At 45.2% G+C, this 20847-nt stretch overlaps 1 protein-coding gene across 1 annotated transcript in view; it reads right to left on the reverse strand.

Annotated features, from left to right (window-relative positions):
* Positions 1–20847, reverse strand: part of PRKDC (protein kinase, DNA-activated, catalytic subunit) — a 3362625-nt gene that overhangs the window by 2920618 nt on the left and 421160 nt on the right. Inside the window, exon 16 of the mRNA XM_069621025.1 lies at positions 2141–2293. Coding sequence (XP_069477126.1) covers positions 2141–2293 — 153 coding nt within the window. The remainder of the gene's footprint in view (positions 1–2140; positions 2294–20847) is intronic.

Genomic DNA, 20847 nt, shown 5'->3' on the forward strand with positions numbered 1-20847 from the left:
GATCTCTCCCAGCCACATCACATCAGGTGCTAGTAGCGCCCTTGACACTACATCGGAGCCAGTCATGCTGTCATACAAGTGACCTGTGGTACCTATTTAAAGATGTCAGGTACTCAGTTGTACATGGTGCTACCTAAAAAGGGAGGAATCCTTGGCAAAAAACATCAATTTTGAATATTGAGGGCTTTGCAGGATAACCAAAGTTTTGCAGATGCTTAAAAATATTGAGATATTCAAATAAAAACAGTTGCCCCTCTGGTGCTCGGTATCATAATGCGATAACTTTCTTCGAAGTACAGTATGCCAACAGTACTCTTCCAAATAAAATGAGTGAAATAAAATAACATTTGAGCAATACCATTGGTATCAAACCTGATCTTTTTGACAAGGTGCTTATTCAAGAACTAAGTTAAAAACCTGTTCAAACAATGCTTCTAATCCTGAAAAAGGAGGCAGGACAGTTTCCATAGTTTTCAATATTCCTTTGCAACAGTTATTTAAGCAATAATACCTGCTAACCCAATTCTAAAACCTCAACTCTCTGCATACACTTCTCATACAGAAACTCACACAACCACTTCTCTGCACAGCAATCCACACGTACTTCACCACATTGCAACAAGAGACTAACACCACAAAACATGGCACAGCAGCACATGGGAATTCGTACCGACCAGAAAACCGCACTTTAGCTCAGCGAATGGTACAAACCTAACTGATTCTGCCAACAGGACATCACAACTCTCACTTTCCTATTCCCACTACACCCTAACCCCCCACCCCCACAACTCCCTCCTTTTTCACACCCTCCTTTTCAGATCGATGAGAGCGCCTGGGGACCACTCCGGTGGTGACAGTGCTCATAACAAATACCTTTAACATTAACAATAAAAGCATGTTCTGTGGGCTTCACCGACCGGTAATGGCTCAGGGACCAAATTATAGGCTCAAGAAAAAGCAGACCGCGTTAATATTGCTATTAGCACCACGAGGCAAGCACTTGAGCTGCTAATAGCTATTCAAGGGGAAAAAAACGCCCATGCTGCTTCGTTCACAGCAGTGGCTGGGGAGAGTCAGGATTGCCAGGGAAATTGAAGGCGGGGCTCCGCTCAGAGAAATTCCATTTCCATTGCTTGAATAGGAAGCCAAGCAGACGGCCCGGGCAGAGGAGCCCTTTTCAGGTAAGGAGAGGGGGCGTTGAGGGGCTGGATTTGGTGGCAGGAGGCAGGAACACAGCAGCGCCAGATGGAGGCCAGGTGTGTAGAGCACTCTGGTTGCTCCAAACCCCGGCTTCAAGCGGTAGATTCAGCCCTGGTTTGGAGCAACCCGATTGGCTGCCGCACCCACCAAGGGTGCTAATAAGACAAAAAGACCTTTCTTTATGTTGGGGCCGTAACATGCAGATGATCAGATCAAACCTATATGAAATTCAGAGAAATGTTATGAACCCTAGAATGCAAGGATTGAGGTTGAAAGACCCAATTAGAAATGTTCGAGGGTGAAAAGACCAGTTCGAGGGAGAAAAGACCAAAGATAATTTTTTTCGAAATAATCTTCTGTCTTTTCTCCCCTGAACACTGCTGACTCAGCCACAACCAAACCACTACCCACACCCCCAACACACCCGTTCCCCTACCCACACCCCCACCTCCACCCCACTACTTACCTTGCATTCCGACTCGCTGTGTCCCTGCAACGCTTGTTCCCTTTCACTTACGTGATCGCTGGGTCTGTTACAGTGAGCAAGGTTGCGGGGGACACCCCCGCAGCCCCCAGCACTGAATGCGTGATCTGTCAAACTTTTCAGGCGTGCAGATTTTTAAAACGGCTGAAATTCGGCCAAATCACGCATTCAGTATTTTATTCTATTCTCGAACAGTTTGGACAAAACCAGAATGCAAAGCACAAAATAAGTCAGATGAAAGCATTAAACAGTTTTAGTAGTTTTGCAATATACTTCGCAATCCAAAACGGAGTCACAGCTGAACAGTTCACATATAGTTCTACATTACTTGCTCAGACTGGATGTGCCTTACAAGCAAGTGAGGGGATTTCATTGGATCTGAACTTCCAATCATCATCTACCCATCCTAGACAGCAGGTGTGCATCCCCATCCATTCACAAACAATAAAACCTTACCTCCTGTTGTCCAATAGTCTGTTTCTGAAGGGTAAGGTCCAACTTCTCAATAATTTTTAGTACAGATTTTATAAGTTCATCATAAAACAAACGGTTTAGAGACTGCAGTGGTGAATTCTCCAATGGAAACATTTCTTCAGCCAGTACAGACTCCTAGAATATTGGAAAGGACAATATTGAAATTAAACTTGTTATTCTACTTCCATCCAGAAATTGGTTCATTTTACTTAGTTTATATAACTTTTGTATTGACTTTTCCATTCAATCCTATGAAGATGTACATAATTGTGGTACATAAGTCAACCATTCCCTTTAGTATCTCATGTGTTGAAGCCCCCCTCCCCCATTCCCCCGATTTCAATTCCTTGACCCCCACAGACTAACTACGTCAGTGTAAAGAACGATGACGGCCGTATGACATCAGACTCATGTTCCAAACAGTCCCGCCAATGGACTAACATTTTCCAGAACTCCTGTGTCCATCTTCTATTCTTAGAGATCACTTCTTTGCAGACCCTACATCTTGCCATACCACACACGCAGGTGAGTATATCAGAGAGCAAAATGTATGTATCTTCTTGTGCCATTTGACGGCTGTATCTCTCTTAGCTACATTGAATACCAAGAATAGCAAGCATTGGCAAAGTCAATAGTTTTAGCGGTTGGAGTTTTTCATTGCAGTTTACATTTTCCAATGCTTTAATCTCAACATCTATATTTCTTTCTTGCAGAAATTGAGTTTATTTTAAGCAGATCTGAGAGATGTGGGGAATTCTTATTCATGTATTATGATATCTGCACAATGGCGATTGTGAGCCAGTTTTCTGTCAATAAACATATTTGTATACATTGCGAACACTGAGCTGTTTGTATCACTAGGTTATTTATGTGATGCTAGTTTTGTGTCCCAATCAGACAGATTCTAGTATCTATACTGAAGTGGCTCACAGAAAGTCAGACGCAAACTATTGTCCACAAGACATGTTGCCAGGCACTGCATTTACCCCGGCTGTGGTGGTCAGTGGAACGTGAAAAGTAGAGGACAGTGCCTGCAGCAAGTCTTTTCATTGTGAAACAGCAATCTTGTCCATAGCATGAAGATATATATGAATCAAATCTTCTATTCTGTTCATTCCCATTTTATTCATCATTGCACGATTCATGAAATAAAAACGAGTTGAAACTTAAAGCTTCTTATAAAGTCGCCTTTCATTTTGTAGGAGAAAAACAACAAATATACATGTAATACACACTAGGATATTGGGGGAATACAACCACTGGCTTAATCTCGAAAGGGTATTTCACGTTTTGGAGGAAAATATGGACATCTCGTTATTTTAGTTTTCCAAAAAAGGTAGCTGGCACCCCTCCCCTGCTCACTGTGCTCAGAGGCACAACTCCACCTCACTGATGAGGCCCAACAAGGCCGAAACACATGTATGGAGTTGCTGTTGGTACTCTTGTTAAGAAGGGAATTGCCTTAGTATTTCGGTTATGAACTGCCGATGTGGGTGGGACAAAGACTGATATGTAAATGGATATTTCCCATCTGTGAAAGGTACAGTGAGCAAAAAGGGATTTGCTGCAAACTCTCAAAGTGGGAATAAACCACAGAACAGGTTATCATGCCATTTTCTTTCTGGAGAGGGGCGCCTGCTACCTTTTTGAAAATGTTTTGCAAGGAACTTGGGGTTGGTCTCCCCGAGTTACCTGGAGGAACCCAGATGTGGACTCCCTGCTCACTACTGTGCTCAGAGAGGCACAGCTCCACCTCACTAATGAGCCCCAACAAGGCTGAAACACGTGTATGGGGTTGCTGTTGGTACTCTTGTTCAGAAGGGAATTGCCATAGCATTTTGGTGCTGGACTGCCCACATGGGTGGGACAAAGACTGATATGCAAATGGGTATTTCCCATCTGTGAAAGGTACAGTGAGCAAAAAGAGATGGCTGCAAACTCTCAAAGTGGGGAAAAAACACAGAACAGGTTATCATGGCATGTTCTTCCTGGAGAGGGGTGCCTGCTACCTTTTTGAAAATCGTTTTTTATTTTATATGCCTCTAGACACATTCTGGAGCCTTGCTGCAAGTTTTTTTTTAAAGAAATCAGACTTTTTGTCCGACTTGCGACTGATGTATGGACGTTTAACTCATCTGTATTCACGTTTCCAGGGAGATTGGGCTCTCTTTGGAAAAACACTCCAACCTTGCATGCATCCACTCACGCAACAACACATACTTAGATCATACACTCAAAATCAGACAGAAGTACCAGGAAGAGACCTGAACTACACATACATGTACATCCCACCAAAGCAGCCATATCTGGACATTAGGCCTCATAGCTGCATAAAAAAAAGGTTTACTGGCTTTCTTGGTGCTTTGTGGTAGGCGTTTAACTTGCCATTTAGACTATTCAGGAAGATATTTGCCATAGATTGTTACTTTTGACAATACCTTCTTCATTGGCATTGTTGGAGGAAGAAAAAGTACCTGCTAGTAGTCCATCACAAGGGACATACATTGTGTCTACTTATATAATGGTCTTTATAATAGGTTGTATTAGGACATAACATTGCTTACCTGATGCATGTTTCAGCAAAAATGTTCTTCAACTAATAGCTTCCCTGCCATACTTGTATTTGAGCCATCAGTGTTGGGATCTCCCCCCAATGAATACAACGTCCTAAGTCCAAGGTTGCGCTCGGAGTGTCGTGCAACAGAATATCCTCCTAACACATGAATGGGTGTGACCGACGAAGGTCAGCATTGTTCACTGCTGGACTCGGCAGCGTGAGAAAAAATGGGTTGCGATTTACATGAATGAATGTGTTATTTCCCTTACATTTTGCATGAAGATAACACTGTACATCTTGATTGGATGCTTGCCAAGGGTTTTGAAAGGAGTCACCCTAAATACTTTTTAAGTATGGAGATGAACCCTGTATTATCGAGTTGCTTCATGGCGTGCTTTTTACTGGAAAACTAAAGTAGGGACCATTGCTCCAGTTAAATATTTCGTCCACGGGGGGCGCTGTTGTGCGGCTTGCGAAATGGGCGCTCCCTGAGAGTGCTCCGGTAGAGGCTCGGGGGAATAACTTTCAATTCATCGTTTTGGCTGTGTGGCTGGCAGTGTGAGGCTCAGAAGCAGACGGAGTGCCTGCCGCATCTCTTGTGGTTATTTTGAGGCGTGGGGAGTCGAACATTGTGCTTTGGGGACTTCATTGCAGCGGCCCATCCCATCCCCCCCCTCGGCAGCCGCCATTCCTGCCAGGGACAGAGATCCGATGCGCCAGCCCGGGCGGACCGTGGGGTCGGTGTGCTCTCTCGGGCTCGGTCGGCCGCTGGGCTCCTGTGCCTGCACTGGTCTCTCCTGTGGAGGCGGACGGCGAGCGGGACACGGGGTGGGGGCCCCGCTGCCTCTCAATTCAGCGGTGAGTCGGGGGGCCGGAGGGGCGAGATAGTGGCACATCCGGGCCCCCCACGACTAGCCTGTCGACTCTTGCTTCCCGGACCTCCCCCTCTGCACTGTATTACAAAGTCCTCCTCCTGTTGTGCTGGGGCTATGTACGGCTCCCTCAGCCTTCATATGGAGCTGGCTGATCGAGGATTTATGGGACAATGTTTTGAGAGGGGGTGTCTGGGACCCATCCTATTCCTCAAGATATAATTTTGGGCGGCACCTGGAAAACAGCTTTCAGGCAGACACAATCCAGCGAATTAGGCGGTGGGACACCCTGTAACTTATTCTGGTTGCTGACTAATAGCGCCAAAGTGCCACCTGATGTCTGGATATCCGGATTTCGCATTGGCCGCCTGGTGCTCTGCGGACCTCCGTCTCCTGACCTACAGACTGTGGCTGGACGGCGGCCGCCGTGGGGGTGATGCGAATGGCGTGGCGCCCCTGTGCTCCACAGGCCCAACTCAGTGTCGGTGGCGCCTGTCTGTCCTGGCTGAGGCATACTAACTGTACACAACGTGGCCGGTGTCTGACTGACAGGGGCGGTCCCCACCTCGACCCCTGCCTCGCTGTGAGCTGCATAGAACGTAGAGGACTTTATCGTGTGGATTGGACTGCTTCTTGTTCACTCCACTACATCTGGGCTTCATGGTCCTCTGCATGGGGCTCTGAGACCTGCCCCTCTCCCTCTCCATCTGCAACCAACTCAAATACTTTGAGGGGGCGCTCGAGGTATGTGGAACCAGAAGAAGCAATCAAAGATTGATCAATATGCCCCCACTGACCCTTTACAGCAGGGGGATGGCCCTGGTTCCTCTCAGCTGGACATTTCTATGCTTAATCAGACACTACTGGCGCTTAAAGGCAGCACGGACAGTCTGGGAGCGAAAATAGACGCACTCATTTGTAAAGTGGATGTCTCAGCAATCCAAATTGACAATCTGTGTGGCAGGATGTCCGAGGCAGAGCAAAGGATTGGGGCTGGGGAGGATAAGATTCTGGAATTACAGCGAGAGGTGGCCTCTTTACAGCAAACAGTCAAAAAGGAGGTCGTCAAGAACGATGACCTGGAGCGTAGATCGAGAAGAAATAACATTAGGGCTACCGGGGTTGTGGAATCAACACCAATAGACAACATGGAGGTGTTTGTGGAAAAGCTACTTAGAGAGATCCTAGATAATCCCCCGGTCACAGACATGTTCATGGTAGAGCGGGCTAATAGATCCTTGGCGGTTAGACCACCTCTGGGGGCTCCTGAGAGGGCTATAATTGCCCGCATCTTTAATTATCGTGACCGACACATTGCTTCGGGCTGCACGGGCTAAAGGTTCCCTGAGATGGGGCTCAGCAACTATCAAGACTGTTTCCAGATTCAAGTCAACAAGTACAAGAATTACGGAAACCTTTCCAAGCGGCAAAAAACACCTTAAGAAAGAAAAACATACGGTACTCAATGATGTATCCGGCTAAACTCAGAGTGGAACACAAGGGGAAAATCGTATTCTTCACGTCCTTGGAGTCAGCTGAGAGGTTCGCCATGGAGATCCCGGCCCCCGCCCACAGGAACATCACCTGCCCACTCTCCCTAATTGTTCCTGAGGGGCTTGTACCCCCTGTACATTTATGGCCAGGTCCTGGAACTCTATGAACTCCTCACTTTCAGTCAGATATGGGTTAATTCCTTGCCACAAACCGTTGCATCAAGCCAAATAGTACATATGGTACCAGAGCCTCTCGCCATTGGGAGGCACAGTGCCACTAGGATCTAAGCAATACTCAGGTAAAGTTTAAAAATATCTGAAAAGGTAATGATAAAAAGAAAATGATATAACACTGCTTCTTCCACATTCCAGCCTTTGATGTCTCACAGCAGCTTTTCCAGGAAGTTTATTTATGGAAGGGATAACCAGTGGCATCTCTAAGGAAGGGCCAGTGGGAGCACTGGTCCCCTTTCATAATGTCTGGCCCAGTTTAGCCCCCTCTGAGGTCAGAAGCTGGAACCATGGTGCTGTCAAGTACAGCACAAAGAATGTTTGAGAAACATTACTGATGTGCTTGTGTCTCGTAGACTCACCAGACAAAATATGTGCATTTTGCAGAGACAAGTAAAACACCAAAAGAAATCCCTACCAGAAGCCTTCCTCATTTCACGTTCATTTTGACTTTCTCCAATCTGCTATATTCACAAAGGTACTGCTGGTGCGTAGTGTTTGTCTATATTAGACAGGCAGACCTAGAATTAAAAAGATCAAATCCACTTCTAAAAAACCAATGGAACCTGTGAAATCGACAAATATTAAGTCTCCTCCTGCCAACATACCTGTCAAAACTCCTCTGGATACTCTTGAAACAAGAGCTACCGGAATAGATGGTAAAAAGTGACTGAAACCTCCCCTATCCCAAATAATAAACCAAATTTGAACAACTATTTTCCGATTTCCGGAAGAAGTTGCATGACCAGAAGAGATGTTACACTCGAACATCCTATAACTAATAACGACCTCAAAACCAATAACGATTCCAATCTTTCCTTGAGAAAATCATATAGTGCTGCATGCACTGAGGCACCTTGTTGCTCAGAGACAAGCTCAAAAATGAATGACCTTAGTAATGCCAATACTTCAAATATGGTTAATGGTAAGGGCAAGGTAACCAAACTAGACACAATGTGCCCGGTCCAAGTAATGCCAATTCCCCAAGTACGACAAACGGTAAGGGCAAGGGCAAGGTCCCCCCCACTAGTCAATGAGTCCGTCATGGGACCCCATGCCTCTCCTAGGATTAACTTCCCATCTGATAGCGAGGCGGTAAAAACCACATTTGCATCTTCATACATGGTCCCGCACTTAGCAGATCTCTCCCCGAAAATAACAAGGACCTAGGGAAGTCCCAACAGGACTCACTTGAAATATTGAGGAAAGCTCTACACGATGGTTCTTTTAATGCTGAAATACTAACTAAGGCGTTACCATCCCTTCCACCGCAGATGGTTAGGGTGGAAGCTATGTCTCCCTCCCAAAATGAACAGAAAATCCCTGAGAAACCACCTGCAGTGAATTCCCATCATGATATACTTGAAATACTAAGAAAAGTTTTTTATGATGGTTCTCTGAATGCTGAACCACTAAGGTGTTACCACCCCTTCCACCGCAGATGGTTAAGGTGGAAGCTATGTCCCCCTCCCGAATCGAAGAGAAAATTCTTGAGAAACCATCCGAGGCGGATAAAAAAAAAACTCTACCTCATTGTCCTTGAGGGATACAAGATTTCTACTGCTGGGAAGCACAGTAATCGATCTTTTATTTTGGCCTTGTTCTCACAAATACCCCAATTGAGAATGGTCAAACCAGAGGATATTTTGAGAGTATCCATACCTCAGAATAACAACCTCAGAGCTATATGCTACTTGAGTTCTGAGACCATTTTGAAATTCCTCTGGTTTAACCGAGCAGAGTTAAAAAATCAGGGATTTAATCCATCTACTTTTGAATTTGAATCAACTGCCGATGACTTCTTGGCATACATTAATCCTGCTGTTGCTGAGACATCACCGACAGGAGAGTCTGTCCAAAAACTCGATCGGAGTGTTGATCGGGACTTACATGTGCTACTGAATTATGTAGCTACAACAAAAACGTATCCCATGGCTCGAACCAATGCTTACTGCTATTTTGGGGTCCAAAACCTCACTCTCTACCTCATAGCATCCTGAAAATACTGTACTAAATGTCCCCTCATGGAACCCATGTGGCTATGCTAACTTCATGGGTTGGTACTCATCACTTTCCCTTGAGAACCAACCCACGATCCTACTACTACAGGAAACAATGAAAATGGGCTCCTTTTTAATACTGGGGTTCACCATGTATTGTATGCCTGCAAAAGAGGTCTCTTCAAGGCCGTCCGTCTGGGCGGCTCGCAATTGCAATTAATAATTCTGTTAATTTTCAGTCAAAGTGGATATGGGAATCTGCAAGTTTACTGAGTGTACTTGTGGATATTAACTCGTCAAAATACCCTCCAATTCTAATAATGACATTATATTGGAACCCAGCTGTTTCTACGATTATGTAATGCTGGATGAACTGGATGAAAACATATCCAGCAAACATCAATCCCTGGAAATCATCATAGGTGGTGACTTCAATTGTAATTGCAGAGACCCCAGCGAGTTTGGAATATTAAAATCCTCCCACTTATCACGTGGAAGAGGAGTGAAATTCAGAGAGCTACTACGTGACTGGGATATGGATATGGTTGTGAATAACGATATGAAATCACAAATTACGTGGACTCTGGGAACCAAAACATCGACAATTGATTTCATATATGTTACTCGAACCCTATCCCTTCTTACCTCAACTCTTCACACTAGTCGCATACTATCTAGTGATCATGCACGGATCTTCTGTACTCTGAAACTGGAGTGTGAATTATTGGCCATTGACCCAGCTTTGGCTCTGGTGGAGATTGATCGCCCTCAAGTTTTCATTAGATGGAGTCAGGGTCTGTGCCAGCAATTCGTCAGGCATGTTTTGCAAAAAATGCAATTGCTAGGGCACGTAAACACTAAATATAGAAATGCCACTAATCAATTGGTACTCCGAACTGATCAATAATGCACTCATTTTGTTTAGGAAAAGGTACATCAAGAAAGATCACCCCCATCCTTTTGATTCCACTTGTAAACTTCTAAAAAGAGGGAAAAATAAGGCACAGACAATTTAGGACAACGTGTCTGGGAGTACTAGATCATCGGAAGATGCGGATACAAATCCTGAAGGTATATAAGCAGAATCTCAGACACGCTCGTATTCTTAAATACAATAGAGAGAATTGTGATTTAAGAGCAATATCGTCACACGACACTCGAACAATTTGGCGCACGATCATAAGTGACAATAAAAGTGTTGCGATGGCCATGTCCAACTGCATATCTGAGCATGCATGGCATGATTATATAACAGCTAAATTTCACCTTCCAATAAAATTCGAATCTGAACCAGATGTATTTCTATGTTATAGTAAGATCGCCCGCTTGGAATGGTAAATGGTAGATCTCAAATGGGCCATCTCAAGAATATCTTATTCTAAATCAGCAGGCCCTGATGGCCTCCCAACCTGCCTTTACAAAGCTGATCCTGAGTTTTGGGCAGGAATTCTGAAAATTAAATTTGATGCCATCATTAACACTGGAACCATTCCTGCATCAGCGAATATTGTGCCAATATTCAAAAAGGGCGACCCTACTTTACCACAGAATTATCGACCCATTTCCTTAATTGATACGGATGCCAAACTATTTGCAATTTTGCTTCTATACGATCTCGAAAAATTCATTGAGAAGAACAACCTTTACTCGAAATATCAAACAGGCTTCAGGAAGGGTATGAGTATTTCTTTGAATGCTGCTATTATGGCTCATGTGATAGCAGGTACAAGTGGAAAGAATTCCTATCCTGTTTATATAGCCATGATAGATATGTCATCATCATTTCATAATGTCGTACGAAATCTCTTGTGGAATAAGATGAACATGGGAATTCCTATGGTACTACTCTACTGGTTTATCAAACTTCACACTAACACTTCCTATAAAATAAAAATCTCAGTTGATGGCAGAACTACCGAGCCAATCAGAACATCTATTAGTTTTAAGCAAGGCTGCAACCTTGCGGCAACATTCTTTAATCTGTATCTGTCTGACCTTGATAAGGAATGGGAACATAGGAACCTGTTCTCTGTCAAAATTGGCTTGTTGCGCCTGAAATGGGTTGCATTTGCAGATGATATCGTCTTCGATCCTACTCCGGCTGGGCTGCAAACAAAGCTTCTACTATTTGAGGAATTTGCAGTCGCACACAATCTGACTCCAAAACCTGCAAAAACGGCCATCATGAAATTTGGCACTAAACAAAATAGTAAGGGATACCAATGGCAGATTATGAAAACCCAAATCTCAAGTATTACTAGCGCAATTTATCTGGGATATAATCTTTCAGCTCAAAACATGGACAGAATTAATTAAAAATAAGATGCGACCCCTTCTGTCCCAACTAAAAAGGATCCATTCGAAATACTGCAAATTTTCATTAACACTGATGATTGATTTTTTGACATTAAACATTGAAAGTGTTATCTTGTACTCCCTTGACATGTGTCTATGCGACTTGAGTGAAATCCTAGATTCTATACAGGGGTCACTAATAAAATCTGCAATGCATCTACCAATGTCCCTACCAAACGCAGTAATACGTCATGAGTTTGGGCTTGTGGCATTATCTGGACGATGGAAATGGAGACAGCTATCTAGCTATGCAAAAATCCATTTCCCTCCAAAGAATTCATTATATGAAGACATGAAAAGCATGTTGGACTTTTCCACTTTGGCTTCCTTTAACCAATACCATCTTAAAATGCAACATCTATTGAATGCTCTGTGTATTACCATTGAAGATGTCTACCAGCGCCCAGGTAATGCCAAAAAGAAGCTCTTTGAACAGGACTGGCATCTAACAATAGAAAGAATAACTACTTACAAAAGACTATGGCGCATTTGTCAAACAACGTATCCCAAGATTTGATCATGTTTTATTTCCATGCAATCACACCAGAAACGCGTACATATGGTACAGGCTTAACATATATCACACTAGGGAAAGAACCTCAAATTGGAACGACAAAGAGAAAATCAAAGTAAATGTCGTTTCCCTTTATGCAATGAACCCATTGAAACTATGAAACACCTCATTCTTGATTGTCCTCACTTTAAATCAATGAGAACCAATCGATAGATGAAATTCGTAAACATTGAATATGAGGATTGTCTTCAATTTTTATGGGCGCGAATGATGCAAGGTACGCATAAACCCCTTGTATTTGAATTGGTTAGACTGTGCAAACCTATAGAAAAAGAGCTTCTCAGTTTTAACAACCAGAGGATATTAACTGTTTAGATGTGATACATCCATTTTAAGCTGTAATGTAATATGATGTAAAGTTTATTTTACTAGGATAAGGATGTAAATGTAAATGCAAATGTAAATATCTTATCGATCTTTTAACATTTTTTTATAAAGGTTCTACATTTTGTAATTGAACCATAAACAAATTTTTTAAAAAAAAGGCAGACAGGATTACCCAGCCTTCCAATCTAGTGTCAGCTTGATTGCTTTATGACTGTAGGCCTATATTTGGGGTATGCTAAAATACCCCTGATTTTGATGTTACTGTGGCCTACATTTCATCGCATTCAGCAAATTAGTTGATAGATCATCACATTTGTATGCATAACACTTCCTTCACAAAAGTTGCAAATAACAAAACTCTTCTATTCTCTGGTGTGCATCCACCTTTTCTGTACTGCGTTTTAGTTCTTTCTGGCAAAAGTCGAATTTAGGTGTGCTTTCCAATCTGTTCATGATATGTAAATTGGGGCTTCTCCATTGTGTTCATTGATTTTGTCTGCTTGGCTGCCTGGTGAGATTCTATTGTTGCAGAGTGCATCTGACCCGTTCCCCTACTATTCTCCGATTCCCCCCTCTTTATTTGTCTGGCCCCATGGTGATCTCTGTGTCTCTTATCTTTTCTAACTGCTTCTCAATCACCTTTCCTCCATCTTTCCCAAAGTCTAGAAGGAACAAACTCATAAAGGCACTCCCAAGTTCCATCCCTGGTCTGCCCATTGCAGATGCCTACATCGATCACTGACATTCGCTTTTCTGTTCCTTCTTCTGACTTATGGACTCCTCATATGGTCTCTGTCCTCTCCCCTTTCTCCTCCTCACCCATTACCGGTGGCACCAGATGGGAAGTGCTCTTGGCTCACTTTGCATCTTCCAAATGCGCCATTAATGTCCATCATAATGGCACCATCATGGCCCAGGACTCTCCGTCCAACCTTCTCCTTTACAGGCGTCTTCCATCTCTCTTCAACAAGATCCTGTCCAATCCCAGGCCCTACAAGCCTGGTGGTGGTGCAGCTCTGATCTGACCTGAGTGGGTTCCTGCCTCCATCATCCCCACTCAAACCTATTCATCCTTTGAAAGCCTAGTCTGCAGACTTTCCGTCTCACCTACCTTCTCTCTTAACTCTCGCCACCATCTACAGGCCCCCACGACCAACCTCTCTTCCTCTCAGAATGGGTTGACTTGTCCTACTCTCTTCTTGCCTGCTCTCCCAAACGTATCTTCCTTGGGGACTATCTCGACTCTCCAGCTATCGCTACTGTTCTCTTTTGCGACCTCTGTGACACTCTTCCCTCTGGTCCAAACCACTCTGCAGGACACACCTTGGATGCTCTCATCTCAACTGACATCCCTCTCTCCAACCCTCTTACTAGCCCTCTCTCCTGGTCGGACCACTCTCTCCTCTCTTCCCACCTTGACCTCCCCTGTCCCCTGATTCCTCTACCTCTGCTGCCAGTCTCCTTCTCAGTCATTTGACCGATGAAGCGTGTCAGTCGTTGCATGTTCATCCCTCCTCCGCACCCTTCATTTTACTCTCCTTCTGACTCTGTTCTATCTAACCTCCATCTCTCTATCTCTAACACCCTGGACATCCTTGCTCCGGTCATAAGGATCCACATGAAGCCTGCCTCCAAATGCAACTCTTGCTATGACTCCAACTTGACTGCTTTGAAAAGCAAGTGCAAAGCTGCAGAGCCAGAGTGGCAGGCATCTAGCTCATCCCATGCCAAACTGGCCTGCCGCCTACTCCAAAGGCAATATCGTCTCGCCATCTGCTCCAAGAAGAGGGCTCATGTCCAAGCCCACATCTCTGGAGCCATCAATAACACGGCTGAACTCTAAAATCTGCAAGGAACTTGCCAATCCTATTGCAGTCTCCTCCCTTCCTCCTCCATCCCAGGCCCTTTGCTCAGCACTGGCCGCCCACTTACCCTCAAACTCTGTATATCCTGTTCTTTTGTTCTTCTGCTCCCATCCCCCTCCCTATCCCTATTTCTAGCCTCCCTTGGCTGCCCTCTCCCACCCCCTACACTCGCCTTCTCTCCCATTGCACCAGAGATCTCTAGAGTCATCCGCTCTATGAAAGTCTCCCCTAAAAAGGTGCCCTTAGCTCCTCCAGAACCATCAAGGACAATATCACCTCTCTCGTCCCAGCCTTGGCTGACCCCTGCATCAACTCGTATGCCAATGACTGGTTCTCACAACCTCTTAAACACTCTTGTGCACCCTTTCCTAAAAAAGCCATCTGCTGACCCTTCTTGCTCGGCTAATTATCTCCCTATCTCCATCACCCCTTTTTTGGGCCAACTCTTGGAGAAGCTGGTCATCGTCCAACTGACCCTCCACACCGAAGTGGCTAGCTGCCTCCATGACCACCAGTCTGGTTTCAGGGCTTCCGGAGGCACAGAAACTGATCCCCTGAACACCCGGGGAGACCCAATCTCTAATCTGGACTCAAACTCTGTTCTGAGCCTCCTCAATCCTTCTTCTATCTTTGACACAGTCAACCACTCCATCCTCAAACCGTGTCCATGATACACTAGGCATCAAGGACAGGGCACTGGTATGGCTTACCTCTTTCCTTTCAAACAGACCACCCCAAGTGCAAATGGGGCCTTTTCTGTCCTCCACCTCACTCTCTACCTGTGGCGTCCCTCGGGGCTCTATCCTATTGCCATGGCTTTTCTACATCTACCTAACCACTCTGGCCCACCTGATCTCCACCTTCTCCCCTTATTTTCAGTGTTATGCAGATGAGACACAGCTCTCTTTCAAGCTGCCATCAGCTACCTCCTCCTCCTCCCTCATACCCGATTGCTTGACTGCTATTCAGGCATGGTGCACTGCCAAGGATCTCCACCTAAATGCCAGTAGACGGACATCCTTCTCACTGGGACGCCTGCTCCCAGTTTCCCCCCACACTCTGGCCAGACTCCTTGGGTAACCTACCCACACCCACTCGTGATGCAGAAAACCTTGGAATCATCTTTGACTCCTCTCTTTTTCTCTCCACACATCACGGAGCTTCCTAAGAAGTCCAACTTTCAGATGCACCCCCTCAGGGACATTCTACCTTTCCTCACCTTTCCACAAAAGAGCAACGTCTCCAGAGCCCTGGTTCTCTGTAGGCTGGACTGCTGCAACAGCCTCTTCCTCAATCTGCCCATTTCCTCCCTTTGCTCCCTTCAACTGATCCAGAATAGGACTGTGAGACTTATCTTTGGTCTGAAGCGCAGGGACTGTATCCGTCAAGCCCTAAAATCTCTTCACTGGCTCCCGGTGACCACAAGACCCACTGCATCATCCACCAAGGCAGTCTGGGGCCTGGGGCCGCTCTGCATCCAGCTTTCCCTCTCTAAATACCTCCTGGCCAGAGCCCTTCAGTCCTCTGGCTCCAACTCTCTGCAGGACAGACGTTTCTGCAAGCAGACTGTGGGAGGTAGATCCCTTTCCTCAGCGTGTCCCTCCCTCTGGAACAGCTTCCCTGCCCCATCAGACATGAGCTGGATTTTCTTTAAGTTCCAGAACCTCCTCAAGTCTTTCCTCTTTCTTCCCTTTCCACCTCCCGTGCTAACGCTCACTCGGCCGCTGCGACTGGGGCCTGGTCTCTTCGGAGTCATACAGGGACCAGACTACCCCCTACCAATCCCCTCTCTATTCTTTGCCAGCACTTACCCTTGGGCTCTCTTTCCCGGAATATGTCCAACCTGGTCCTCCCTGTCGACCGCACTCACCTCCCCTATCCCTTGCACTTGCCGACTTGGCCCTCGCAGCACTTGCCCACCGTTTCCCCACTCCTGCACTTCTCCCTCTACCCCCTGCACTTACCACCTTGTCATGCACTTGCACGGTAGAATTGTGACAAGGCCAATATAACAATTTTTTGTTTTCCTACCTTGCCCTCCCCCACCCCTCCACCTCGTCTTGTGTATAGGCGCCATATACAAGTCCAATAAACACATTCCTGATTCCTCCTCCTCCTTCTAAGCACTGTAACGATGGGTGTTAAACTACCAAATGTAATGAAACGCAAATTATCCACTTCTAAAGGATGAAGGGCTGATTCGCCCTGCTAAGATTCAAACAGGCTGGAACATGTCAAGAGTTCAGCATTTAACTCACTGAGCTATCCACTCGCCCTACAGTATATTTGAGCAATGGTGCAGTTCGAAGGAAAAATATGTTTTATGTTATCCACCACCCACTCTTATGCCTGGTACCGTACAGTCCCTTTTAATTACAAAATAGAACATGAATGTAATTAGTTTATAGCAACTGTAGCATGACATATTCCTTCTGCTTCTAGCAATAATAGTTGTTATATGAATATGAAACATGACCCCCCCAGAGTCAAAGCATTGCTAAAAGTTGTTGGTATTGTGAGGCAGGCATGGTATCAAGAGAGAGACAGACTCAAAAGTAACAGTTTGAAAAGCTTCACTGAAAAACTTTCTTGGGTTGCTGTAATGCCAAACTGATCCCAACTCTAAAGGGGTTGTTCCCTCAACTGAGGGTTCCAAGGGCCATCGATGTCCATAAGTCACAAACCAAAGTATGTATGTGTCAAAACCTATGCTTGCCCTCACTCTTAGACAACATGTGTTGTGGTGTCTTCTTAAAGAAAAATGGTGGTTCAAAAAGAAATACAAACCAAAACTGGCTTCAGGTAGTCTTACCATCCGGTGTAGTTCCGCCAGTTTCAAAAATAGTTCAACTCCAAAGGGTTGCCCTCAGAACCTTCAATGTATGGCTCTTGCAGCAAGTCAATAAAGTTCCCAATGTCTCTGGGTTGCTTGGAGGTCCCTTTTCCCAAGCTTTGCTCCTTCCAGTTCCAAACAAAAGACATAGTTCTTGTCAGGCCTCTTAGAGACTCCCTTCCACAAGTGTAGGCCTCTCACACAAAGTTCAAAACATCTCTGTGGGCCTCTCAGGGTTCCCTTCCCCAAGCTTAGGTCCCTCTAGCCTTAAACAAAAATTCACCTTGTCAGGATTACTTTAAAAAAAAAAAAAACTAAAAAAAAATTAAAAACACAGTTATTTCCATGGGGCAGTGTGTGACTTTTGAAAACGCTGGCCTTTTTGCTCCTCCCCTGCTTGACTACTCTGACAGCTGACCCCTCTCCTTATACTTTGTATCTTTCCTTCTGGCACCTTCTCCCTATGGTGCCTCTTGCACTCTGTTCTTATTTCACTTCTCTTGTCCTTTCCACTTTGCTGTGCACACCTGCACCTTTTTCCTCTTGCTCTGCCGTGCCCATGGCACACTCTTTACACTTTGCCGTGCACCCTTGCAGTTTTTCTACTTTTGGGTCGCTTGCACCCTCTTTTTTGCTTTCAGGACGCTCTCGTCCTCTCTTCGCTTTCTGCTCCGCACAACTCCCTCTGTCTTTTCCTCTCTTCGCGCTGCTTGCACACTCTGCTTTTCCTCGCTTTCCATCTGCTTTAAAGTTACTGTGCTGCTTGGAATATTCAAGTCTCTGCTCCCGGTAAAGCCACCCGCATGCAACAGAGTTTCTCTCTCTTGCAATGAAACTCACCCAGGTAGCGCAGCACTGGCAAGCAGTTCTTGGGTTCTGTGGGTGGAGGTCAGGATCTCACCACCTGCCCCTCAGACACCTGGGACCGGCACATATCCCAGGAGAATGAGCACTAGCCTGGACACAGCCAACAATTTGAAAAACACCTCACTCCGGCTCCATGGAGACAAGGCTCCCTCACTGCGCTGCAACCCGTCCTATACACAGAGTCAGTGTCTTGGTGTCCCATTCTCCTCCAGACATTCCAGCCTTCTTTTGCTGCAGCCTCCTGCTTCCTGGCTTCCACGTTCCAACTAGCAACCCCAGCTCACTCATTTTCTTTGGCAGAACCACACCTTTTATATCCAAAGTGAGTCAATTGGAGTCAGGTGTGAAAGGTTACAGACAAGTGCCTGGCCATGCCCGACTATTAGTGGGACAGCCTAGTGGTGAAATGTAGTAGGCCTCTGCCTGTTTCCCAATGTTATTCATAGGGGAAAATCCTCACTACTCTCGAACAGTACTCTTCTTCGTCCCAGTACATGCTTGAAATGGGTAGGGGGAGATAGAATGGAATTGGAAATACCCCATGAAAAGCTGCGGGAGAGGGTTTTGATGGGAAATTGGGGAAAGGGGAATGCCATGTCTTGTCCTTGGGCATTCTCCTCCCAATCCCCTGTGACCCTCCACTCCGGTGATCCTCCCTCGCGTGTACACCCCCAGAGTCGGGATCCAAAAGTGATGGCCCTGCCCTGGCCACCTAAATGGAGGATCCCGGGGGAGTAGGTGGGAGAATACCATCAGGTTTCTCACAGTATGCACATCCACGGAGAAATAACCTGCTGCTCCACCTTGCCAGCTAAGTGTTTACTGCATAGATCCTGGCAGTGTCAGCTAAGACTTTCATCCTTATGAGGCCATTAAATGCATGCTAATTACGGTTGGGTAATATTAATTGCTTATAGAAAAGTGTTCTACATTAAGCGCTTTGGCAAAAGTGCTCTATAAGTAACAGGGCGTGATTATTGTTGGGGAGGAGGGGCGGAACTTCGCTCATGTCCTTGGTACCAGGCGCACTGTAGAGCTAGGAACAAATGATTTGTATAACCCAAATGCCAATTACAGTTTTTCTATCATATGATGACAGAACAAGATCCCCACATGGAAGACGATGGACAGACAATGCTAGGACCAATTGGCTGGTATAACATATGGAGCAGGCTTATCCATGTATAGGGTCACACCAATCAGCTCCCTGGATTTGTAACCTATGTGATGTACGTCACTTGTGATGCTGTATAACTTTAAAAGCCATTGCTTATGCTGTTTTTTCAGAGCACTCCGTGGCAGCAGAGTTCTTTGCTATCGTGTACTTGTTTTTTATGAGAATAAACCTTGTTCTCCTTGCAAGAGGTGTGCTGGACCCTTTTCACTGGTGGGTTGTATGTTTTCTGATGCGAGCATTAAGGGGCTTCTCTACATTTTAAAGGCCTAAATGTTGGCATAAATAGTACCAAGCAAAACCTTAAAATAATAGACTTGCATTGATATCACTTAAGTGGGACTGCTGGGACTCTGATTCGACTTCGGACATGCTGGTACACAAATCACGTCCAAGTGTTGATTTGCTTCCTTGACATATGTACATATTTCTTTTTTAATAATGCATGTATGAAGCTGAATGAGACCCGGTTATAAATGTATTGGCAGGGAGATAAAAGCACTTTAATGCAGATTGCTGGAACAAAAGTCAGGATGTTGCCAATCTATACATAGTTGTGCGTGCGTGCATATTTAACCATATATTTGCATACAGACACGCTGACAAAGTCACTTCCTTGTACAGAAAGTGTGGCGTGTGTGGGTTTCTATCCCTCCTTGCACCGGATCTGCACTTAAAGGATGGAGTGCCCAGTCGTTTTCTCTTCATGGATTCAAACATGTGGATTTTGCAGTTTTAAATAAACGTGTCCCGTGGGGATCTTTCTTGGGCTTGTTTTATGTTAGGTTTGAGGAGAGCAGGCGGTCAACTGGCTTCTTTGGACGTCGTGGCTCTCTATCAACTTAGCACTTCTCCCCCACTAAATAAACAGTCTCATTCTCACATTAATTCACACAGTGGCTTGACACACACACACACACATGCAGGCACTCTGACTAAAACATTCACAAACACTTAATTCACAACATAAACGCACACAAACAGGGCACCATTTTATTTTTTTAAACTGACCTTTACCAGATGTCAGGCGCTGCTGCCCCATCGGTTAGAATGCCTCAAACACAGGCCGAGGGACACTCCTTTCCAAAATATCAGATATTGCAGAACGCCTGTTTTGTATCTGGAATCAAGGATGTTGGAAACTTCATATTCCTCAGTGATTTCTGTGTTCTTGGGAGGATGTCCTTTTGTCTTTCGAAAATGAGGGTCCTTAACGTATGGTTTGAGGAGTGAGGTATGAAAGACAGGATGGATTCTTTTAAGAGTTGGAGGAAGATCCAATCTATAAGCTACAGGATTGATCTTGGCTGTAATACGAAAGGGTCCTAAATACCTGGGCGCAAATTTTCCTGAATGAACCCATCTGTGTAGTGTAACGCTCACCTGATTCTCGCAGAGGCGCCGGTCTTGACTGGGCGACTACCGTATCTTCAAAGGTGATGTGTAGCACCCGGTTGGCTCTTTGGGCTGGCCCTCTGTGCACTGTATGCCTGACTTCAAGAGTAAGATGTCTGCAGACAGAAAATATGGGATTAATGAAT

The sequence above is a fragment of the Ambystoma mexicanum genome, chromosome 5q (genome assembly GCF_040938575.1).
Source record: "Ambystoma mexicanum isolate Mex_15411 chromosome 5q, UKY_AmexF1_1, whole genome shotgun sequence".
NCBI lineage: Eukaryota > Metazoa > Chordata > Amphibia > Caudata > Ambystomatidae > Ambystoma > Ambystoma mexicanum.